At 38.6% G+C, this 27,426-nt stretch overlaps 1 protein-coding gene across 1 annotated transcript in view; it reads left to right on the plus strand.

The window, feature by feature from the left end:
• The window catches only part of LOC128641119 (calcium-activated chloride channel regulator 1-like), a 94,195-nt gene that overhangs the window by 54,522 nt on the left and 12,247 nt on the right, over positions 1 to 27,426 (plus strand). Inside the window, exons 10-11 of the mRNA XM_053693690.1 lie at positions 5,759 to 5,980; positions 25,977 to 26,247. Of these exons, the coding sequence (XP_053549665.1) occupies positions 5,759 to 5,980; positions 25,977 to 26,247 (493 nt within the window). The remainder of the gene's footprint in view (positions 1 to 5,758; positions 5,981 to 25,976; positions 26,248 to 27,426) is intronic.

A 27,426-nucleotide genomic window follows, 5' to 3' on the forward strand; every position in this document is an offset into this window, starting at 1 on the left:
TGATTGACACCCCCTGCTGGTGGCCCATTGGCCGGGAGTCTGCAGGGGGTGGCGTTGCACCAGCAGCTCTTGTGAGCTGCTGGTGCAATGCTGAATACGGCGAGCGTATTGCTCGCCGTATTCAGCGAGGTATGGCAGACCTGATCCGCACTGTCGGATCAGGTTCGCCAGACTTTCATAAATAGGGGCCATAATCTCAACAGAGCTCAAATTGTTGCACCTGTAACTAGTTAAATGTTTACAGAGTGAACCAAAAGCAGTGTAATGATACATCAGGTCTATATTAACCTCTCATATGCAGTGCTGGATAATAACCTGCATATTTAGGAGAGAATATAATGAAACACAACAAAATATGAGTCCCTCATTCTCAAGGAATACCAAATAATAAACCTTCAAGGTATAAACAACCTCACCCTGAAGGTATAATGTGAATTAAAAAGTGAAGTGTTGCTTGCACACTAGATCACTGATTGAATATACATATATGTATATATATATATATGGATGTCCCCATCTGAAGACTCGCCAGAAACACGGGCCTTCAAGCTCCTTACGGAGGTTGATAAATGGGCACCATTGACATATGCACACACACGCACACACAGATACATTCACATATGCACACATACAGATACATTCACATATGCACACATACACACACACAGATACATTGACTTATGCACACATACACACACACACAGATACATTGACACATACACACATACACACACACACATTGACATATGCACACATATACACACACACACACACACACACACAGATACATTGACACATGCACACATACACACACACACACACATTGACATATGCACACATACACACACACACACATTGACATATGCACACACACGCACACACACATTGACATATGCACACATACACACACACACACACACATTGACTTATGCACACATACACACACAGATACATTGACATATGCACACATACACACACACACACACACATTGACATATGCACACATACACACACACACACACACACATTGACATATGCACACACACATTGACATATGCAGACATACACACACACAGATACATTGACACATGCACACATACACACACAGATACATTGACATATGCACACATACACACACACACATTGACATATGCACACATACACACACATTGACATATGCACACACACACACATACACATACATTGAAATATGCACACATACACACACACAGATACATTAACATATGCACACATACACACACACATATTGACATATGCACACATACACACACATTGACATATGCACACACACACACATACATTGAAATATGCACACATACACATACAAACACACACAGGCACATACGGATACACTGCCATATGCGCACATACACACAGACACACACAGATACATTCACATATGCACACATACACACACACAGATACATTTACTTATGCACACATAGACACACATACAGATACATTCACATATGCACACATACACACACACAGATACATTGACTTATGCACACATACACACACACACACACACAGATACATTGACACATGCACACATACACACACACACATTGACATATGCACACATATACACACACACACACACACACACACAGATACATTGACACATGCACACATACACACACACACACATTGACATATGCACACACACGCACACACACATTGACATATGCACACATACACACACACACACACACATTGACTTATGCACACATACACACACACACACAGATACATTGACATATGCACACATACACACACACACACATTGACATATGCACACATACACACACACACACACACACATTGACATATGCACACACACATTGACATATGCAGACATACACACACACAGATACATTGACACATGCACACATACACACACACAGATACATTGACATATGCACACACACACACACATTGACATATGCAGACATACACACACACAGATACATTGACATATGCACACATACACACACACACATTGACATATGCACACATACACACACATTGACATATGCACACACACACACATACATTGAAATATGCACACATACACATACAAACACACACAGGCACATACGGATACACTGCCATATGCCCACATACACACAGACACACACAGATACATTAACATATGCACACATACACACACACACATTGACATATGCACACATACACACACATTGACATATGCACACACACACACATACATTGAAATATGCACACATACACATACAAACACACACAGGCACATACGGATACACTGCCATATGCGCACATACACACAGACACACACAGATACATTAACATATGCACACATACACACACACACATTGACATATGCACACATACACACACACACATTGACATATGCACACATACACGCACATTGACATATGCACACACACACACACATACACTGAAATATGCACACATACACATACAAACACACACAGGCACATACGAATACACTGCCATATGCGCACATACACACAGACACACACAGATACATTAACATATGCACACATACACACACACACATTGACATATGCCCACATACACACACACACACATTGACATATGCACACATACACACACATTGACATATGCACACACACACACATACATTGAAATATGCACACATACACATACAAACACACACAGGCACTTACGGATACACTGCCATATGCGCACATACACACAGACACACACACACACACATTGACATATGCACACATACACACACACACATTGACATATGCACACATACACACACACACATTGACATATGCACACATACACACACATTGACATATGCACACACACACATACATTGAAATATGCACACATACACATACAAACACACACAGGCACATACGGATACACTGCCATATGCGCACATACACACAGACACACACACACACACACATTGACATATGCACACATACACACACACACATTGACATATGCACACATACACACACACATTGACATATGCACACATACACACACATTGACATATGCACACACACACATACATTGAAATATGCACACATACACATACAAACACACTCAGGCACATACGGATACACTGCCATATGCACACAGACACACACAGATACATTAACATATGCACACACACAGACACACACAGATACATTGACATATGCACACATACACACACATTGACATATGCACACACACACACACACATACACATACAAACACACACAGGCACATACGGATACACTGCCATATGCGCACATACACACAGACACACACAGATACATTGACATATGTACATACACATGATGAAAAACACTACATAGGTATACATGTATAATGACATACACAAATGTATGCATATAATGATACACACACAGTTATAAATAGACAGTACATGTATAATGACATACACAAATGTATGCATATAATGATACACACACAGTTATAAATAGACAGTACATGTATAATGACATACACAAATGTATGCATATAAAGATACACACACAGTTATAAATAGACAGTACATGTATAATGACATACACAAATGTATGCATATAATGATACACATACAGTTATAAATAGACAGTACATATAGAAGTACAGTACATCCAGTTACACAAACAGAGGAACTCAACATTTATGCATAGAAAAAATAATATAAGCTTAAAGTGATGGCAAATCCAAGCATTTTACAAACGCTAGGATTTACCATCACTAAAAAGAAAGTGAACTTTAATTGATCAACCATGTAAAAAAGGTGCTAAACTCCCCTTTTCTGTGCTATTGCATAGCGCTAAACTCAGCGGCTCCGGCTGCCCAAGGCACATCAATTTCCTTCAATGAGGTGACTGACAGGGTTCTGTATGCATGGCTATTGGTTTAGAGGTGCAAGCGGCACCTCATTGGTAGAAGATCGATGTGCTGTGGGCATCCAGAGCCGCTGAGTTTAGCAATGTGCAATGACACAGAAAGGGTGACTTTAGCACCTTTTTTACATGGTTGATCAATTAAAGTCTTTCTTTTTAGTGATGGTAAATCCTAGCGTTTGTTAAATGCTTGGATTCACCATCACTTTAATAAAAAGGTACAACGGCATAGAAGGGGTTAACAAGCAACTATGGAAACAATATATACGTTTGTATGAGAAAATACCTACTGAAGATAACACAGCTTTCAAGAAATGGTTGAAGCATTGACTGAATAAGAGAGCCTCATGGATATCAAGGGAAGGGGGTTGGGTGCAAGATATGACTGGTGATCAGAGCAAAAGAAGAGAAAGTAACTAGTTTCCCTGCCCCAGAGTAGATCTGTGAAACAAGAATAATATCAGATTGCTAACTGGTGAGGCAGGTACTGTGTTGTGTGACTGAGAAAGAACAAGTGATTTAAAATGTAATACCAGCAGTGAAAAAAACATAGATGTAACAATAAGTATGTAAAGTGCAATATTACATTTTATTGAATAAACAAAATGGTAATTTTCAACCATTCCTAAATTCAGCAAATGCCCCGGGCAGTTAAACCACCCAATAAAAACGTCCATGAGGAGTTCCTGCCTGCCTGGTGGTGTCCCCCCCAATCTTGTCACCCGGGTGCAGTCCACACACGCCGCACCCCCCAGTGATGCCAATGCCTACAGGGACATTTAGCCCCCAGGGTAGTGCAATACTATGTAGAAAGATGAAACTCCAATAAAAGTCAGTTAACCAAAGGGGGCTGTTTTCTAGGGTTAAATCTTCATTAGCATGGGAATACATAGGAAAATACCTATTTGCATATGCAAATGAGCACACAGCAATGTTCACACTTACATGGGGAGAAATGACCACTGTGCTGTTTACCACTCAGTGCATGCGGTGATGCATGAGCCAATACACTGCACCATGCTATCCCTGCAATGCACCTTAGAGTATCATGCCCTAGTTAGTGATAGAGGGCATGAAAGTAAAGAGCCAGATCATGTTTTTTTTTTTTTTTTTTATTTTAATCTATTGATTAACATAAAATAAAAAAACTATCTTTTAAAGAACATAAAGAATATAGGACATTTGGTCATAGGATATTTGGTCACAGGACATTTGGTCATAGGACTTTTTACTATGAGCAATAGTGACCATTTGTCTTAAGACTTTTTGAGTACTGATATTACTATGATCAATAGTGACCATTTGTATTATGACCAAATGTCTTATGAACAAAAGCCATATGACCAAATGTAATATGACCAAATGTCCTATGACCAAAAGTCATATGACCAAATGTAATATGACCAAAAGTCATATGACCAAATGTCCTATGACCAAATGTCCTAGAACCAAATGTCTTATGACCAAATGTCCTATGACCATACGTCCTATGACCAAAAGTCCTTTTGACCATATAACTATGACCATATGTCCTTTGACATAATGTCTTATGACCAATATTCCTAAGTCCAGCATTGCTTGTGCAATGCTGTTCCCTGCACATTTGTGGCAGCTAGCAGGGGGTGTCAATCATCCCAATCATATCTGATTGGGATGATTGCAGTCCGCCACCTCAGAGATGGTTGACAAGTTAAGTAGCAGAGGCTTTATGACCGCAGCTTCTTAAGTTATGTTCCCGGCGAGCCATAAACTTTTGTGGAATATTCAGCATCAAGTGCTTGGTAAATCTATTCCTATGTTTAAACAATGATCCTGCCTAATTTCTGTAATATTTTGTTTGACAGATTGAAAGTACATCAACAACTATTGAAAGCCAAAAATGTCTAGAAGGGACTATAACCATTGACAAAACAGTGGGAAATGACACTTCCTTTTTGGTTACTTGGGAGAAGACTCTTGCCAGCATTTCTCTACAAGACCCCACAGGAATTATTTATCAAAGTAACCAGTTTGTCAGCGACCAAACATCTAAATCAGCTCGTCTTACGATTCCAGGAACAGCAGAGGTCAGTTATACACACCTGGGAACTCTCACAATTCGACTCCAGCTTTTTTCTTTAAATTGTTTTATTAGATTTTTTATAAGCACAACTATTAAAAGGAAGTGAGAACAAACATATAAACGTACATGTAGTACAGGTTGAAAGTTGACAACAGAGTAATAAAAGGTTTCAAAATCACAGAATACATTACATCTCAAATATTTGGCCCTGTATATTTAGAAAAACCTGTTCAAGAGAAAAGAGGTGGGGGAAAGAGGAAAAGGGTAGAAAAGGGTAAGAGCTCTCGGTTGTACACATATACATTAAAAATAGTATTTATGTTAATTGTCTTTCCACAAGAGGAGAACATTGAGGATGTTGTCTGTTTTACCATAATAACTGTAATATATTTCATCAAGAGATAGGGTGTATTCAACCTCTCGTAACCATTGTGATATGTTGGGCGCTAGAGGTGTTTTCCAGTGGCGAGGTATCAATTTCTTGGCACTATTTATAAGAAACCTTAGTAAGGTATATATATAGTGGCAATGTAACTGAGGGAAAATGTTAACCAAAATTATCGTGGGATCAAGTGTTATGTTGCAGTTAAGTTTTTTGTTAATATTGTGTTGTACTTCCCAGAATGACCTTATTTTGGGGCAGTACCACCATATATGTGACTTTGTTTCCACTTCTCCCCAATGTCTACAGCATTTCGAAGTAGCTGAAGGGAAGGGTAAATTTGGTATAGGTAAGACGGGGTGAGGTACCGTCTGGATAGTATTTTATAGTTTGTTATGACTATATTAGCTGAAATGGAAGATTTCTTGGTGTTTGTGAAGCTTCTTTTCCAGTCCAAGTCACTAAATTGTAGGATGAGTTTTTTCCCACTGAGGTTTGTATGAGGGGGTTTTTTCTAAAGGAGTCATTTGTTGTATTTTATATGTTTGCGATATTAGGTGTGTCTTTAAGCTCGTATACATTTTCAAAAGGGGTGAGTGCTCTGTTAAATTATTTTTTATGAGGGTGAGATTGGACAAAATGCCTGACCTGGAAGTATGTGAACCATGTGTTGAGAGGGCACCTATTTCGTCTTGTAATTCAGTGAATGTTTTCATGAGCCCATCTTTGAAAAGTAGGTAGATTGCGATGTAAGAAGCTTGTCCCTGGATTTGAACAGGGCGATATGAATTCAGGCCATGGTAAACTATCTTGTTCAGTAGTCGAGTAAGAGGTGAGAAATGGCTTAAAATATGTTTGTGGGAGTTTATCAGTTTGTCCCATATTCGTATTGTCTCTCCTATAAGGGGGTTGTTGTATACCCCTAATGTACGGAGTTTCTTAGGAATCCAACAGATGTCCCTAAGGGGGATATCATTTAACATTTGTGTTTCTAAAGTGACCCACCGTTTTGGGGAAATAGATTGGTTCCAGGATATAATCTGTGATAAGTGTGTGGCCCAATAATAATTTATTAAATTTGGTAACCCCAAACCTTCCCTATTTTTGGATAGGTATAATGTGGAGCTAGATACTCTTAGTTTGGAATATGACCATATAAATTTGATGATATCTTTCTGGATTTTTGATAGAAATGGTATTGATGGTATAAGAATTAAGGTTTGCAGCAAATATAACATTTTTGGGAGAATGGACATTTTGACTGCATTTATTTGTCCGGACCAGGATAAGTCAATTTTGTGTTTAAGCTTTTTGTAATTTAGGTCTATTGTCTGAGTTAGTGATGGTTTGATCACCAAACCCAGATAAGTTAGGAAGTTTGATAGGAAGAAGCTGGTGTGATTTGTTATGAATTTAGTCTCTGTTGGATCTGTTTTTAGTGGCATTATTACTGATTTTTCCATATTAATGGAAAAGTTTGAATGTGTCTTGTATTCTGAGAGAATGCCTAGCAGTGAAGACAATGACTGTTGGATGTTGGTGAGTGTGAAGAGTATATCATCTGCAAACATAATAAAAGTAATATTGCATGTGCCCATTGTAACACCGTGTATTGCTTCAGTAGCTCTAACCTGTGTGGCTAAGACTTTCACTAAGAGGGCAAACAACAAGGGAGACAACAGGCAGTGCTGTCTTGTGCTGTTGAGAATGGGGAATTGGGAAGAATATGAGTTGTTGACTATCCCTTTGGCATGTGGATGGTAATATAATGTTCATGTTTGATCTATAAATGACCCAGGTATCCCAAATTTATGTAGGGTGGACCAAAGTAATTGCCAATCCACCCTGTCAAATGCCTTTTCGGCGTCAGTAGATAACAGAGTTATAGGGGCCCATTTATCAAAGGGCTTGCGGACCTGATCCGACACTGCGGATCAGGTCCGCAAGACCTCGCTAAATGCGGAGAGCAATACGCTCTCCACATTTAACATTGCACCAGCAGCTCACAAGAGCTGCTGGTGCAACGCCGCCCCCTGCTGACTCGCGGCCAATTGGCCGCCAGCAGGGAGCTGTCAATCAACCCGATCGTATTCGATCGGGTTGATTTCCGGCGGTTCCTGTCCGCCTGCTCAGAGCAGGCGGACAGGGTTATGAAGCAGCGGTCTTTAGACCGCTGCTTCATAACTTGTGTTTCTGGCGAGTCTGAAGACTCGCCAGAAACACGGCCCTTCAAGCTCCATACGGAGCTTGATAAATGGGCCTGCTTGAGTCATTGTTTAGAGATGAGTGGTGTAATATTTGGAGTAGTCTGGTCGTGTTGTCTTTTGGCTCACGATTTGGTATGAAGGGAGGAACTGTTTCAATCTATTGGCTAGAATGCATACATTTTTACATCAATGTTGATAAGGGAGATCGGCCTATAGTTTGTAACTGTATTAGGATCTTTTCCGAGTTTTTGGATCACTGTGATTGTTGCATCTTACATTTGACTCAAAAAGGTGTTGTCATTATCTATAGATTGAAAAACTGTTAGTAAGTGAGGGTTTATAAGTGATGAAAGTGTTTTGTAAAATTTAGTGGTAAAGCCGTCTGGTCCAGGTGCCTTGCCCGTTGGTAACTGGTTGTGTTATGTAGTTCAGATATTAATATAGGAGCCACTAGCTTAGATCTTTCTGATTCTATGAGTGTTGGAAGATTTATGTGAGAGAGATATTGGTCGAGTAATTCTTGTTTATTAATAGGACAATTCTCGCTAAGCTGACAGTTTGCTGTAATAGGTTGCAAAAGTGTTTGCTATGTCAGTCCCTGAGTGTTTAGTTTAGTTATCACTACCCTTAATTGATTTTATAAAGGATTTATATTTTCTTTTCTTTAATGATCTTGTCATCAACCTTTCTGCCTTGTTACTCTATACAAAATATTTTGCATTAAGTGCCAGGGCCGTCTGTGTGTATTCTCAATGAGATAGTGGTTTAGATCATCTCTAGCATGACGGAGTTGTAGTAGTTTAGTTTCTGATTGAGGGTCTTATTTGTGTTCTTTTTCTAACTTATGTAGTGTTTGTAATAGAGTCTTGTATGTCACTTTTTGTTGATTATGATAATGGGAGGTTATTTTAATAATTTCGCCTCTAATAAAGCATTTATATGTTTCCCAGTTGATTAGGGCTGAGGTGTCCTCAGGTTTATTAATGTCAAAGAAAAGGGAAGTACTATCCGTAATCTTTTTAAGTATGACTGGGTCCGTAAAAAATATATTGCTTAACTTCCAGGAACTACGTGCTCCTGGTTACTGTGGCAATTTGAATGAACTAATTACCATTGCATGGTCTGACCACGGGGTCTGGGATATTTTTGCATCAACAAACATATGAAGGGATAATTGGTCACAAAGAATGTAATCGAGTCTTGAATACATTTTCTGTGGGTGGGAGAAAAATGTGTAATCTTTGGTATTAAGATGGGAAAGTCTCCAGACGTCTACTGTCGGTATAGATTGCTTAATGATCTTGGTTGGAATATAAGATCTCCCTGATGAAACATCCATCTCTGGGTTCAATGGGAAGTTAAAGTCTCCTGCTAAAAATGTGGGACCTTTTGCTACGTGTCAGGGTGCCAGGAATCAGACTGAGACGAGAAGTGCAAAAATAATCACACCTTTACACTGTGTGCAGAATTATTAGGCAAATGAGTATTTTGACCACATCATCCTCTTTATGCATGTTGTCTTACTCCAAGCTGTATAGGCTCGAAAGCCCACTACCAATTAAGCATATTAGGTGATGTGCATCTCTGTAATGAGAAGGGGTGTGGTCTAATGACATCAACACCCTATATCAGGTGTGCATAATTATTTGGCAACTTCCTTTCCTTTGGCAAAATGGGTCAAAAGAAGGACTTGACAGGCTCAGAAAAGTTAAAAATAGTGAGATATCTTGCAGAGGGATGCAGCACTCTTAAAATTGCAAAGCTTCTGAAGCGTGATCATCGAACAATCAAGCGTTTCATTCAAAATAGTCAACAGGGTCGCAAGAAGCGTGTGGAAAAACCAAGGCGCAAAATAACTGCCCATGAACTGAGAAAAGTCAAGCGTGCAGCTGCCAAGATGCCACTTGCCACCAGTTTGGCCATATTTCAGAGCTGCAACATCACTGGAGTGCCCAAAAGCACAAGGTCTGCAATACTCAGAGACATGGCCAAGGTAAGAAAGGCTGAAAGACGACCAACACTGAACAAGACACACAAGCTGAAACGTCAAGACTGGGCCAAGAAATATCTCAAGACTGATTTTTCTAAGGTTTTATGGACTGATGAAATGAGAGTGAGTCTTGATGGGCCAGATGGATGGGCCCGTGGCTGGATTGGTAAAGGGCAGAGAGCTCCAGTCCGACTCAGACGCCAGCAAGGTGGAGGTGGAGTACTGGTTTGGGCTGGTATCATCAAAGATGAGCTTGTGGGGCCTTTTCGGGTTGAGGATGGAGTCAAGCTCAACTCCCAGTCCTACTGCCAGTTTCTGGAAGACACCTTCTTCAAGCAGTGGTACAGGAAGAAGTCTGCATCCTTCAAGAAAAACATGATTTTCATGCAGGACAATGCTCCATCACACTCGTCCAAGTACTCCACAGCGTGGCTGGCAAGAAAGGGTATAAAAGAAGATAATCTAATGACATGGCCTCCTTGTTCACCTGATCTGAACCCCATTGAGAACCTGTGGTCCATCATCAAATGTGAGATTTACAAGGAGGGAAAACAGTACACCTCTCTGAACAGTGTCTGGGAGGCTGTGGTTGCTGCTGCACGCAATGTTGATGGTGAACAGATCAAAACACTGACAGAATCCATGGATGGCAGGCTTTTGAGTGTCCTTGCAAAGAAAGGTGGCTATATTGGTCACTGATTTGTTTTTGTTTTGTTTTTGAATGTCAGAAATGTATATTTGTGAATGTTGAGATGTTATATTGGTTTCACTGGTAAAAATAAATAATTGAAATGGGTATATATTTGTTTTTTGTTAAGTTGCCTAATAATTATGCACAGTAATAGTCACCTGCACACACAGATATCCCCCTAAAATAGCTATAACTAAAAACAAACTAAAAACTACTTCCAAAACTATTCAGCTTTGATATTAATGAGTTTTTTGGGTTCATTGAGAACATGGTTGTTGTTCAATAATAAAATTAATCCTCAAAAATACAACTTGCCTAATAATTCTGCACTCCCTGTATTAATAACAAAAAAATAATAAAAAATCCACAAGTCAAATAACAAGCCAGGAGTCAAAACCAGAGCTGGTAGTCAGACGAGCCGAGTCAGGAGCCAAAGCGGATAGTCAGACAAGCTGGAATCAGGAACAAGGAAAACAGCAGAGTCAAGAACAAGCCAGGGATCAGGAACCAGGAAGGCCGTCAGACAGCCAGGTAATACACAGGAACTCTCACAAACAGGTCTGAGACAACGCAAAGGCAAAGCATACTGAACAGAGGCCCTTTAAATAATAAGTGATGACATCACAATTCTGAGACTGCATCCTGTCTCACACAGATGATGCACACCAGTCTGGCCATAAAAGGAAGTGCAGGGAATGAGCAGCATCCCCCACAATGCACCATAGTCATCAAGAAAGGTGAGTAAAATGGCTGCAGGCAGCACATAGCAAACAAAACAGGGAAAAGACCCTGTCTATTACCATGTTCATCATGTTTCTAAAAAAAGAGGGTTAGGGGTGGTTTGGAGCATATATATTTACCAGCGTTATGGGCCTACTATAACAGAGACCCACCACTATAATAAACCTGTCTTCTTCATCTTTTTTACTTTGTAGTATTTTAAAAGGGAGGTCCTTTCTTATTAGAATGCAAACCACATTATTTTTGGTCATATTAGAACTGGTAAAATGTTCTTCAAAATAGTAGGAAGAGAGTTTAGGTTCATGTCTTTTCTTGAAATGTGTTTCTGGATAAACACTATGTCTAGATTTCGTTTGTGGAAGTCATGAAGTGCAATAGAGCATTTTTTGGCAGATAAAAACCTTTTACATTTTGAGTAGCTATAAGTAAGTTGTTAAGTTGAGAAGTGTGATTCATGAGGGGGGTTAATGGCTTGAGAGGCTGTATGAACTGACCAGGGGGGTATAGTTATCAGAATTCACACAGATGATTTAGGAGCGCTTTAGAGAGAAAGGGAGTAGGTATAACTGGATAGGTTGGTTAAAGGTAGGAACGTGAACTAGTGGGAATAATTAGATAATAAGTCAGAGAGCAAATTCCTGGCTTGGTCTAATCTGGGGAACTACAAGTGGTCTAGTAGGGCCACTTATCTATTTTAGAATGGTCGTATCTATTTGGTTTGGTTGAATTGCAAAAGGGCAGTAAGGATATTGTGTAATTCAAGTGTGGAGCTTCAGTGTATGTTAAATTTCAGGTGTTATCCCTCCTATAACAATTAATTGAGAGTAACATTCAGTTATGGAACATTTAACATTTTATACCTAGACTTGAAAATTAAAGGGACATAATACTCATATGCTAAATCACTTGAAACTGATGCAGCATAACTGTAAAAAGCTGACAGGAAAATATCACCTGAGCATCTCTATGTAAAAAAGGAAGATATTTTACCTCACAATTTCCTCAGCTCAGCAGAGTAAGTTCTGTGTAAAAAGTTATACTCAACTGCTCCCAGCTGCAGGTAAAAAAATAAAAAAAAATGAAGAAATGAACAGCAGCCAATCAGCATCAGCAGTGTTGAGGTCATGAACTCTTACTGTGATCTCATGAGATTTGACTTAACTCTCATGAGATTTCATAGTAAGCTTCCTTTACCTGATTGGTGAAATAATATGAGAGTGCACGATGCTAGTCCCTTTAGATGTCCCAGGACAAACACACTAAAATGCTGCTTAGAAATCCTTTACAATGGGAGGTGGCTACTGAGGAACTTTTGAGGTAAAATATCTTTCTTTTTTACATAGAGGTGTTCAAGTGATATTTTCTAATCAGCTTTTTACAGCTATGCTGCATCACTTTCAAGTGTTTAAACATTTGGGTATTATGGCCCTTTAAATTTCATAATATTTAACAGTGATAAATGACACAATACAATTACTATGTTGATCTACGTATGATTAACTCATCTTAAGTATTAAAGTAGAGAGAGGTATCAGTCTCAATCTAAGACAGTTGCATCATGTATTCAAATCTAATATCTTACCCAGGAGCCTCCCATAATATCCAAGTAAGAGAATGGATAACTAGTACATCTAAACAGGTCAACAATAAAACAATAACTATAGACTGTTTATATCAATTGTATTTGAGTAAGCAATACAGTTACCAGATTTTATGGGTACTGGTTAGATAAAGCAGTCTCTGAAGGAGGTGTAAATGAGCGGTGTTTTGTTTCACTTAGTAAATAGGTGATTTACTTGAAAATTGGTTTTGTCGATCTTGAAATATGGGTTGTATCACTGATTAATCTCATATTGGGTTCTCCTGCTGGTATCTTCGCTTAGGTAGTCTTCTGGAGATTTCGCTCCAAGGTCTTTGTTGTAATTTCAAATTGGGTGGATTCTTCACAGCTGGTGGTTCTGGTGATTCCATAGAACTTTTTTTTTCAGGTGTCGGGATGTTTAGTTTGTTGCAGAACATGTTTATTTCTGATAGGTGTGTGCAATCCATCCTTGTACCATTTTTCAGTACTTGGACCTGAACAGGGAATCCCCATCTATATGGGATATTAAGGCTTCGTAGGTGTTGTGTCAGATTGGCGAATTCTCTTCTTTCTTGTAATGTCCTTATTGAAAGGTCAGCAACGAATGTGATAGTGTGACTTTAATATTGAAAGGATTGTTGCTTGCAAGCTTGCTGTAGGATAAGTTATTTATCTTAGAACTTAGTGAAGCAAATAATTACATCCCTGGGTGGGTTGGTGTCTGATGGCTTAGGCTTTAAGGAGCGGTGGGCTCTTTCCATCTGAATATGTGAAATATCGGGATGTACATTACCCAACAGAGATCTGAACAAGCCATCTAGAAAATTTCTTAGGTCCGAGTACAGACTCGGGAATCCCATTTATTCTGATATTGTTGCAACGTGTTCTATTTTCTTTTTCATCTAGTTTGGATTCTAGATCTTCAATATGTGTTTGCTGATTACGTAGCTTATTAGACATATTTAAAATTTTAGAAGTCATCTCCTCTCTATCTTCTTCTAGAATTTCGACTCTGTGCCCCAGCTCTGTGATATCTTTTTTAAGATCTGCACATTCATCTTTAATACAATTATTTACTTGATTTATAAGAGCTTCCATAGCTTTGTAGGTGATGTGGCCCTCATTGTCTTGCCTGTTGATATTTTCTTGCTCCTGGAGTGTTGTGCAATCAGGAGAATGTGAGGTATTTACGGGAGAGGAGTTCTCTAAAGTGTATTCCGTTAGTTTTTGTTTTTCAGCATTTTTAAAAAATGGTTTAATTCCACTTGTGCTGAATTTAGGGGGTTTGTCCTGTTTTCGGAGCTTCTTCTATGCCATAATGAGGAGAGTAGTAAAAAAATATCTGTGTGAGTCTATATACTTTGTGCTTTGATATATATATCCGCTAGTATCACTGTTGTTTAGGGGTCATTATGAGTGATCACGTAGAATATCACTTTATTTATGAGCTGCCTAATTTCTGAGTTGCAGCTGTATAATTTTTTCCCATGTAGTCTTATAGGTATACCTTATAGCTTTTAACTGAGGTATTACTATAGATAGTCAGTTTCTCTGGCTCCAGGAATATGTGTGCCCTGTATTGGGTAATATGTCATCTATCTCATATACATGTCACATGTGTTTACATACAGGGAGTGCAAAATTATTAGGCAAATGAGTATTTTGACCACATCATCCTCTTTATGCATGTTGTCTTACTCCAAGCTGTATAGGCTTGAAAGACTACTACCAATTAAACATATTAGGTGATGTGCATCTCTGTAATGAGAAGGGGTGTGGTCTAATGACATCAACACCATATATCAGGTGTGCATAATTATTAGGCAACTTCCTTTCCTTTGGCAAAATGGGTCAAAAGAAGGACTTGACAGGCTCAGAAAAGTCAAAAATAGTGAGATATCTTGCAGAGGGATGCAGCACTCTTAAAATTGCAAAGCTTCTGAAGCGTGATCATCGAACAATCAAGCGTTTCATTCAAAATAGTCAACAGGGTCGCAAGAAGCGTGTGGAAAAACCAAGGCGCAAAATAACTGCCCATGAACTGAGAAAAGTCAAGCGTGCAGCTGCCAAGATGCCACTTGCCACCAGTTTGGCCATATTTCAGAGCTGCAACATCACTGGAGTGCCCAAAAGCACAAGGTCTGCAATACTCAGAGACATGGCCAAGGTAAGAAAGGCTGAAACACGACCACCACTGAACAAGACACACAAGCTGAAACGTCAAGACTGGGCCAAGAAATATCTCAAGACTGTTTTTCTAAGGTTTTATGGACTGATGAAATGAGAGTGAGTCTTGATGGGCCAGATGGATGGGCCCGTGGCTGGATTGGTAAAGGGCAGAGAGCTCCAGTCCGACTCAGACGCCAGCAAGGTGGAGGTGGAGTACTGGTTTGGGCTGGTATCATCAAAGATGAGCTTGTGGGGCCTTTTCGGGATGAGGATGGAGTCAAGCTCAACTCCCAGTCCTACTGCCAGTTTCTGGAAGACACCTTCTTCAAGCAGTGGTACAGGAAGAAGTCTGCATCCTTCAAGAAAAACATGATTTTCATGCAGGACAATGCTCCATCACACGCGTCCAAGTACTCCACAGCGTGGCTGGCAAGAAAGGGTATAAAAGAAGAAAATCTAATGACATGGCCTCCTTGTTCACCTGATCTGAACCCCATTGAGAACCTGTGGCCCATCATCAAATGTGAGATTTACAAGGAGGGAAAACAGTACACCTCTCTGAACAGTGTCTGGGAGGCTGTGGTTGCTGCTGCACGCAATGTTGATGGTGAACAGATCAAAACACTGACAGAATCCATGGATGGCAGGCTTTTGAGTGTCCTTGCAAAGAAAGGTGGCTATATTGGTCACCGATTTGTTTTTGTTTTGTTTTTGAATGTCAGAAATGTATATTTGTGAATGTTGAGATGTTATATTGGTTTCACTGGTAAAAATAAATAATTGAAATGGGTATATATTTGTTTTTTGTTAAGTTGCCTAATAATTATGCACAGTAATAGTCACCTACACACACAGATATCCCCCTAAAATAGCTATAACTAAAAACAAACTAAAAACTACTTCCAAAACTATTCAGCTTTGATATTAATGAGTTTTTTGGGTTCATTGAGAATATGGTTGTTGTTCAATAATAAAATTAATCCTCAAAAATACAACTTGCCTAATAATTCTGCACTCCCTGTATATCTTGTCAGCCATGTGGTTGTAGCCTAATGGGCCCTCTGTGTGTAGTGGATGAGTGCTCTGAATCCACTGCACTTACTGCTTAGAATAAATACAAATACAATCTGCTGTATTGTCTGATATAGTTTGGCTAGTATTTTTCATTGCAGGTCCTTCCCCTGTCTGACCTTACCTCCTGGTCCCCCGTTTTTTATGGTAGGCCTCAATGCACGTGGCATGTGCAGGCTGAAGATGCCAGGTGTAAGGTAGCGGTACTATGCGATCATCTACCTCTGTCTATATATTATCGCCTTGGATGAATTTTCCACTGATCCAGCCACAATCCTGAGATCGCCACGCTGGTTAAAACAGAGTACAGGCAAGCTAGTTGTACCGGAGGGTGGCTTAAGGTGTTAGCCGGTCATATATAGCAATTAAGACCGGATTCCAATGGCTAGAGTGTTTTTTTAGCCCTACTTCTCACCACTTTGTGGAGCTTTAGTGAAATGCGGCCATCTTGGATGGCGTTCTGACTCCGCCCCCTTGACTCCAGTTTTTATCTAGAACTGGATTTCTTAAAGGGACAGTCTACTTTTAAAATTGTATTGTTTAATAAAATAGATAACCCCTTTATTACCCATTGCCCAGTTTTGCATAACCAACACAGTTATAATAATATACATTTTACCTCTGTGATTACCTTGTATCTAACCTTCTGCAAATTGCCCCTTATTTCAGTTCTTTTGACAGACTTGCATTTTATTTTATCTTTATGTCACACATGAACTAGCACTGTCTAGCTGTGAAAAACTGTCAAAATGAACTGAGATAAAAGGTAGCCTTCAATGTCTTAGAAATCAGTTTGAGCCAAACTAGGTTTACTTTCAAAAAAGACTACCAACAGAATAAAGCAAATTTAATGATAAAAGTAAATTGGAAAGTTGTTTAAAATGTCATGCCCTAACTGAATCATGAAAGTTTAATTGACTGTCCATATTACTTTTTCATCTGTAATTTGATACTACATTCATGTCAGGAGCAGTCGTTATGTTACTTCTATGTGGTTGTAAAGATGTTATGTGTATATACTCTAAATAATTATAAAGAAAGAGTGATTAGTAAAAAAATAAATAACTTTGATACACATGAAAAATGGTGGCTGACACCCTAGGGTAGAGATTTTGGGGCCTATTTATTATGGTGCGAGCGGACATGATCCAACATTGCGGATCATGTCCGTTGCATATCGATAAATGCCGACAGCGTACGCTGTCGGCATTTATCATTGCACCAGCAGTTCTTGTGAACTGCTTGTGCAATACCGCCCCCTCAGATTCTCCCCCACTAGCAGGGGATGTCAATCAACCTGATCGTATTCAATCGGGCTGATTTCTGTCTGGGGCCTCAGGGCAGGCGGACAGATTATGGAGCAGCAGTCTTTAGACCGCTGCTTCATAACTTCTGTTTCCGGCGAGTCTGAAGGCTCGCCGGAAACACGGGGCATCAAGCTCCGTAAGAAGCTTGATAAATATGCCCCATTTGCCTTCACTTGATGGGGGATTTTAACCCTGAACAGTAAATCTTTTTACTGTCATGGTCATCTGAGTTTTTTTAGATAATTGTTAGTGCTAAGGATTTATAGCTCAGCCTAATTCACAAGATCTTATAATGAAATCATTTTATTAAAGGGACACTAAACCCTCAAAAAAAGTTGTCACTATCGCAAAATTAATAAATATTATAGAATTTTGTATTATACATTCAACTTCCAAAATGTTACCGTTTAGTAGTAAACCTCTTCTGAAAATTGAACGTTTTCCAAACCCACCACCGGCTATGCATTTTCATAGCCCAATCCTGGTGGATAACCCAGGTTCGAATATGGCGGAACATTGCAGCAATCTGCAGAGTCATCGTTTATGTGATTAACGGTGTATCTCTGTACAAACCAACAGACCCGCTGTATCAGGGACGTGATATGCGCATGCGCAAGTTTCACAATCAGTCTACGCATGCGCGGGGTGACGAAATCGTCACATAATGATATGCAGAAAATCTGCAACAGATTGGAGATTTCTATTCTTCTTGACCGGCCCATATTTGAGGGTTGGATTGGGTGACGTAATAGGAGAAAATAAAAAGTATATTTTAAAATGTAGAGAAGCTTCGTTAGAGTGTAAAAGTAGGTGATCTCTTTTATATTACTAATTGTTATATGAAATGTGTGGTTTGGTAGTGCACACACAAAAAAAGTTTTGGAATCCTTTAATGGCTTTATTCTGTTACACACATACATAAAGATATACATAAAAGCAGGACACATAAATAACAAAGACCAAATATATAGTGTAGCTTTGCCTTTTTACAAATAACAAGTTAATGAACAAAAGATACTGTAGCTTATGATGTATCTATATATAGTGTAGCTTTGCCTTTTTACAAATAACAAGTTAATGAACAAAAGATACTGTAGCTTATGATGTATCTATATCATAAGATACTGCACACTAAATTGAGACAGTCCCATTGAATATGCACAAACCTTTTTTTTTTAGCTATGTCTATTTTCAGTTAAGTGCTTGTATCTCTCTGTTAACTCTATGCAAATGACTCTGGGTGTATTCACCCTAAATAATATTAAAGGGACATTATACACTAGATTTTTCTTTGCATAAATGTTTTGTAGATGGTCCATTTATATAGCCCATGCAGGGTTTTTTTGTTTTTTTTTAAATGTGTAGTTTTGCTTATTTTTAAATAACATTGCCCTGATTTTCAGACTTTTAACAAAGTCCCAAAGTTTTAGAAGTAGACTGTTATCTGCCTACTTCAGCTTGCTCCTTTTGAGTAAAGAGCCTTTTCATTTGCAGAGGAAAAGACTCTTTACCCACTTTCAGTGGGTGTTCCAGCAAACCTTTTCAACAGAGCTAAACTGGGAGCTTCTAAGTAAGTTTTGAAATGGTTTTATACTGGATTTTTTTTTTATCAGTATCTGTGCATATTATTCTTTATAGTAGTGTCTTTTACATGCAGTTAAATTTAAATTGGTGTATACTGTCCCTTTAAGGGGAACAAGGGTCCTGGACTCATTGCTCATGCGCCAGCAGGGATACAACTGTGTCTCACTGATGATGAGGCTAAATAGGATACTGGGGAAAGGTCAGTTATCCCTTGTCAAGAGAAAAACACTGTCTAGATTTGTTGGTCTGGGCTTTAGAGTGGGACTGGTTTTGTATATTGCATGCTGCTGTTTTACTTTAAAAATAATAAGGTAAATCCAGAGGAGCTCTAGACAGGTTAAAATGTATCTCTGGTTTAGCTTGGAATAGTGCATTGAAAGAGATTCTCCTCTAGTTAACTGGATGTACAGTGTCTGTTGCCTATTTGCCAAGTGGACAGAAGACTTATTAGAGAAAAATTATATGGAATTTTGGGCCTGGACTGCAAGTTAGGGCTGTGAAAGTCATAGTCAGCTAAATCAAATTGGACACTAGGGTCAACACTATCCCATGGAATATTTTTGTTCTGGTTTGTTTTTTCACATCTTTGGTGTTTACACAAATTTCTCTTGGTGTAGTCATGGTCTCCTTAATTACATGCCAAGGTAGATATAGGTGATTGTTTATGCTGGAAAGGAGCAAGTTGATTAAGCTTCACTTATTACCTGGCATTTCAAGAATACCTTAAAATTTAGAATACGACTGATATACTTCAGAATTGTTGTCTTTGTGAAGAACATAGTGAGATTAAAGATAAACTATACATCCAAATACAGACATGCCTAGAGGGATGCAAATGCACCTACCTGATTAGGCTGAAAAGTGTGATTGGCTGGTTTTCACTTACTCAGAGGAGCCTTATAAGATATTTAAAGCTGGTTTGTCTTGTATGGTGGAATCAGATTGATTGTTATAATACAAGAGAAGAGATGTCTCCTTTGCTAGAGGTATAGTGCATCATAGTTCAGGATATTTGACATCAGCAACCACTGAGGTTGTGAGCAGTTTAAAGGAACCCCTGTCCAATCCTGACATAGTATTACTAATGACTGTAGTTAGGGACAGTGAGCCAGACACTAAATGTTGGATTTTAGTCATAAAGGCATGTCCAATTAAGACTTAACCTAGAGCTATTGAAACATGGAGTTGTTTGACTTCTGTGCCTCTGTGAGCTACTCATTGACTAAAATACAATTATAGAGTTGTATGTTCTGTTAACATTGAAAGATAGGTTCTTTTAGATGTTTGAAAGTGTTCTATTAATATTAGTTGTCTACATTTGCTGTTCCCTTTTGAAATAATCCAATAGTCATCTTAAACAAATGCCTACATGGACACATTTCTAAGAGGAACAGAATAGAGGGCGCCACATAGTGTAGATTATAAATAACATTAGGTGGTGAGCGGAAAATAAATGAAAACCTACTCACACAGAGTAAAGCACTGATGTGCAGTACAAGCAGTCCGGAACCACACGTCATCCGGTAGACCAATGGAAGATATCGCCAAAAGGGGTTCCTCGTCTCACCAGGGAGAGTCCAGAGATGCCCAGAGATCAATAGTCAGGATATGCCAATGGAGCAGGAATCAATAGGAGTCCGCCCGCAGGTCAGGAGACACAATGCAACATGTGAAGAAAGTCCAGGGGAAGTTTCACCAAAGACAAATATATTGAGTCAGCAGCAGATGGAGAGTTAAAAAGAATTAAAATGTATTTTTGATAAAAACAACAGCAACGCGTTTCTCAGTGCTATACACTGTTTCATCAGGCTATACAAACAAACTCTCAGCTGCCATATTTAAAACTAAATTAGACCAATCATAGATCAGAAAAAACACACACACACCAAAAAAGGAGCGTACCAAAATAGCAATGGGAGGGGGGACGGGGGTTTGAGCAATTAACAAAATAAAAATATATTCAAGGAAACAAATGTTATGATTAAATAGATTTGAATAAATGAGGACTAACTTAGTCAATTCCCAAAGACAACAGATCACTACAGTGTAGATTTTTATCAATGGATTGTATTGATGTATTTATTTGGTTTATGATAATCACCCTGAAACTCTTAAGTGATGGTATGTTCCATTGTTACCAAGTGGCGTTTCCTTAGAAACATGTAGTGTTGAGTAAAAAAGAGGGAGGGGAGAAAAGGGTGGATGCGATCAGAAGGTGTCAATAAGGGGGAGGAGATTACAAGGCAGAATCGCCACAATATAAAGTACCCGATAGTGTCATTAACATAACATATGCATACCTCAAACTATATTACCAGAGGCTAGAAACTCGGTGTGGATTAAATACTTAGCCGATAAAAGTCGTGATATAGTAGATCACAACATTGTAATATGCGAGAGCTCCTTGCTACCATGGTTACAGGGGTATGTACAGCTCTTGCAAAGCTGATGATGTCAGTAGAGGAGGCGTAGTCATGCTATCAGTCAAACAGTATATAAATCAGTAATATCAGCTGTTCGGACGAAAAAGGAATTTTAGTCTCCCTAGGGCAACTCAGTCTCAAGCGATGCATTGTAAGCAGAATCCTATGTTTCCGGATTCTAGTATGCCAGATTGCAAAAGCGCAAAAAGTGGGTTGTGCCGGTGTGACGTGTGTTACATGTTGGAAGGGGCATGAATAAACATAACTGGTGTATATAATATGTTGTAATCGTATACACATAAAAATTTAAATTTAAGATTAGGCATAACTATATGTGCATCGATGATAATAGTCTTAATACTAATGTTTGTACACAATAAAGATTGCGGGTGAAACAGGGGGTAATAAAGGAGACGATAACGTCTATAGTGGTGAGGGTGTGTATAAGTGTTACCAATAAGAGGAACCCTGTCTGCTACAATGTATAAAGTGAAGTGCCGTAATGACGGCATTACGGCACTTCACTTTATACATTGTAGCAGACAGGGTTCCTCTTATTGGTCACACTCATACACACCCTCACCACTATGGACGTTATTGTCTCCTTTATTACCCCCTGTTTCACCCGCAATCTTTATTGTGTACAATCATTAGTATTAAGACTATTATCATCGATGCACTTATAGTTATGCCTAATCTTAAGTTTAAATTTTTATGTGTATACGATTACAACATATTATATACACCAGTTATGTTTATTCACGCCCCTTCCAACACGTAACACATGTCATACCGGCACAACCCACTTTTTGCGCTTTTGCGATCTGGCATAATAGAATCCGGAGACATAGGATTCTGCTTACAATGCATCGCTTGAGACTGAGTTGCCCTAGGGAGACTAAAATTCCTTTTTCGTCCGAACAGCTGATATTACTGATTTATATACCGTTTGACTGATAGCATGACTACGCCTCCTCTACTGACATCATCAGCTTTGTAGGAGCTGTACATACCCCTGTAACCATGGTAGCAAGGAGCTCTCGCATATTTACAATGTTGTGATCTACTATATCACGACTTTTATCGGCTAAGTATTTAATTCACACCGAGTTTCTAGCCTCTGGTAATATAGCTTGAGGTATGCATATGTTATGTTAATGACACTATCGGGTACTTTATATTGTGGCGATTCTGCCTTGTAATCTCCTCCCCCTTATTGACACCTGATCGCATCCACCCTTTCATCCCCTCCCTCTTTTTTACCCAACACTACATGTTTCTAAGGAAACGCCACTTGGTAACAATGGAACATACCATCACTTAGGAGTTTCAGGGTGATTATCATAAACCAAATAAATACATCGATACAATCCATTGATAAAAATCTACACTGTAGTGATCTGTTGTCTTTGGGAATTGACTAAGTTAGTCCTCATTTATTCAAATCTATTTAATCATAACATTTGTTTCCTTAAATATATTTGTATTTTGTTAATTGCTCAAACCCCCGTCCCCCCTCCCATTGCTATTTTGGTACGCTCCTTTTTTGGGGTGTGTGTGTTTTTTCTGATCTATGATTGGTCTAATTTAGTTTTAAATATGGCAGCTGAGAGTTTGTTTGTATAGCCTGATGAAACAGTGTATAGCACTGAGAAACGCGTTGCTGTTGTTTTTATCAAAAATAAATTTTAATCCTTGTTAACTCTCCATCTGCTGCTGACTCAATATATTTGTCTTTGGTGAAACTTCCCCTGGACTTTCTTCACATGTTGCATTGTGTCTCCTGACCTGCGGGCGGACTCCTATTGATTCCTGCTCCATTGGCATATCCTGACTATTGATCTCTGGGCATCTCTGGACTCTCCCTGGTGAGACGAGGAACCCCTATTGGCGATATCTTCCATTGGTCTACCGGACGACGTGTGGTTCCGGACTGCTTGTACTGCACATCAGTGCTTTACTCTGTGTGAGTAGGTTTTCATTTATTTTCCGCTCACCACCTAAAGTTATTTATAATCTGCACTATGTGGCGCCCTCTATTCTGTTCCTCTTAGATCCCACTTCCTGTGTCGTGGCAAGACACCCTGGAGGAGCGGCCTATATATCCTGGATATATTTCATCATCTTTAAACCTCTGGATTTGTATATAAGGAGACTTTTTGAACCAATCATTTATTGGACTTTAAAGTTTATATATATACATATATTTATATACCTGCCTTGTGGTTATTGTTGTCTCCTATTGTATACCTATATTTTTCACATATTTTCACATAGTGTTGTTTTATTAGCGTTGGTCTATTTAACCATCTAGTCATTTTAACATTTTAATATTTACTTCCAACTTATTCTTTTATTTTGGCAATTCTACTTGCCTCTAGGCGCCTCTTACAAGTACCCTAGTGACGTCCGTTATCACTAAGTGTACTAGTAGTTGATTCGCTATCACTATGGACACATTTCGACAGAACATTTGGAAAAATACATAATGAATCTTTGTGTGAAATAATTTTTCCCCTGTGCACATCTAACCTAGACTCAAAAATTGTCAAGTGGTAGAATGATGGATTAAGGATAGACAACAGAGTGTATTAATAAATGGAGTGCATTCAGCAGAGGGGGCAGTTACTTCTGGTGTTCCTCAGGGTTCAGTTTTGGTGCCTGTTTTGTTTAATGTATTTATCAGTGATATCAATAAAAGGTTACAGAGGAAGATAAGTCTGTTTGCAGATGATAAACAAACTTGTAATAGAGTTAATGTTCCAAGGAGTTAAAAGTTTAATTACAGACTCAATTACACATTACTGAATGTTACAAAAGAGGAACGGGACTTGGGAATCATTATTTTAGATGATTTAAAATGTGATAAACAATGTAATATTGCAAAGAGTAAGGCCAGTAGAATACTTATTTGTACAGGTTGAGGTATTTGTAGCAGAAATAATAAGATTCTTATGTTACTTTACAGATCAATAGTTAGATCTCATCTTGAGAGTTGTATGCAGTTCAGGAGGACATATCTGTAGAAGGAAAAAATGGTACATATTCTAAAAAATACAACTTTCCAGAAGGTTTAATTACCTAAATATGTATAGTTTAGAGGATAGAAAGGGAAAAAAACAATACAATAGAGACTTTCAATTTTATTAAGGGGCTTAATAAACCTGAGGCTGTAAGTATTATTCACAAGAAGAGCAACTCCAGAACAAGGAGTCATGGTCTTAATTTGAGTAGTAGGTCCAGGGGTAAATTGTGGAAGCATTTCTTTAAAGAAAGGGTGGTTGATACATGGAATACACTTCCATTATAGATGGGGGTTTATGAATGCCTGGGATAAACATAATGCTATCATATGAACTCAATAAGCTTACATTTTGGAAAGACTTCTGCCATCAACATCTATATTTCTATGAAACCCAAAAAGTTTGATTCCAATAGAGCATACTTTTGTAAACATCTTTCCACTTTACTTCTGTTATCAGATTTGATCCATTATTTTGATTTCCTTTTTTGAGGGAACAGCAATGCACTACTGGGAGATAGCTGAATTACATTGGGTGAGCAAATGATAAGAGATGTATATGTGCAGCCACTAATTAGCAGCCAGTGCATTGGTGTTTCTAAGCTTTTCATTATAAGACATTAAGAAAATGAAGCAAATTAGATAGCAGAAGGAAATTGGAAAGTTGCTTAAAATTACATGCTCTACATGAATCATGAAAGTTTAAATTTGACATTACTGTCTCTTTAAGAAGCACTATAACTGCCATATAAATGGGGGGGAGGTGTCTGTGAATCCTCAATGTTATTTTTTGGTGTTATTAATCTTAAAAACATTCATTCTTCATTCTAGAGAGGATCCTGGAAATACAGTTTGTGTAACACTGAAGTGGTAGAACAAGTCTTGGGTCTGACTGTAAGCTCCAGAGCAGCTGATGCAAATGTGCCACCAATTACAGTAGACACGCAGATGAATGATGATACCAATGCTTACCCTCATCCAATGACTGTGTATGCATTTGTAAAACAAGGGCATTCTCCTGTTCTGGGGGCAAATGTGACCGCAATCATAGAACCACAGAATGGGAATGTGCAGACAATGCAGCTCATGGACAATGGGGCTGGTAAGAGAAAAATGTATTTAGTTGTGTTAATGTACAGACAATGTAATGAGAGTCGCAAGGTCAAACTCAATAACTCTTGTAAATTAGTATATATGTTTTTTTCTGCATTCTTAGAGAATAATTAAAGTAATTTTTATACAGAGCATAGATTAGCAATTAAAGAAACATAAAAGAGGAAGAAACAAAATGCTCCAGTGTGTTAGAGCATTTTTATAATGCACTATTGTTTGCATATAACTGTTTGTTTAACTGATGCAAAGGGTCTTAGAGTAATGGTAAATCCTAGCATTTGTGAAACACTAGGATTGACCAGTGGAACAAATAAAATGGACTTTCAGTCATGAAGTATAAAATACTTCATGCTGAAAGTTCCTGTATTTGTTTGAAGCATTCGCCACACTGAGCTCCTTAGGCAGCCCACAGCAGAAAGCTATTTTGCTGTGAGGTGATGTTTCCACCTCTTAGCCAATAGCCATGCGGGCCAGCTGGCACCAATACAAGTTTTACATTACATTTGTAAGCATTTTTGATGTAACAGATACTAGGAGAGAATTGGAGTATATAGGAACCTCTCAATTGCAGTAAAAAAGATATGCTCTTGAGGAAGTCTCTCCGATAGAGAGGCAAAATGCATAGGGCTATTGTGTCCCAAAGCAGCTCCCGTACACCATGCCAAGCCGACCATCTGTTTCCAATGGCGGCATTCGGGAGTGACGATCAGTGGGTCCAAAGTTGAGTTGACCAGAAAGCTGTTATCTTAAAGATTGAGTGATATGTTTTTACTACTGCACATCTTGTAAGTGCATTTTTATTATTTCCTACGCTATAATAAATATTTTTACATGAGTCACAGTTGCGCTCTGTTTGTTTTTATGTAAAAGATACTATTTTATTTTTATTTTATATCCCTTTAATATCTCTTTTTTAACAATTGAACATGACTCAAAGCTATATCACCATGTTGAGACACTTTCATTTATTTTAACAATTTTGTTGCCAACAAAGCAGAAAAATGTAAATACATAAGCACTCTCAGATGGTGGCAAGTCAGACTGGCTTGTGGTGTACCTTAAACCATTTTAAGAGTCAGTCCATGTCCTGCATTGCACATGCATTGTTCCAATAGACAGTGTGAGAGCTATGTCTGTTTGCTATTTGTACATAAATACACATATATAA

The sequence above is a fragment of the Bombina bombina genome, chromosome 10 (assembly GCF_027579735.1).
Source record: "Bombina bombina isolate aBomBom1 chromosome 10, aBomBom1.pri, whole genome shotgun sequence".
Classification (NCBI taxonomy): domain Eukaryota; kingdom Metazoa; phylum Chordata; class Amphibia; order Anura; family Bombinatoridae; genus Bombina; species Bombina bombina.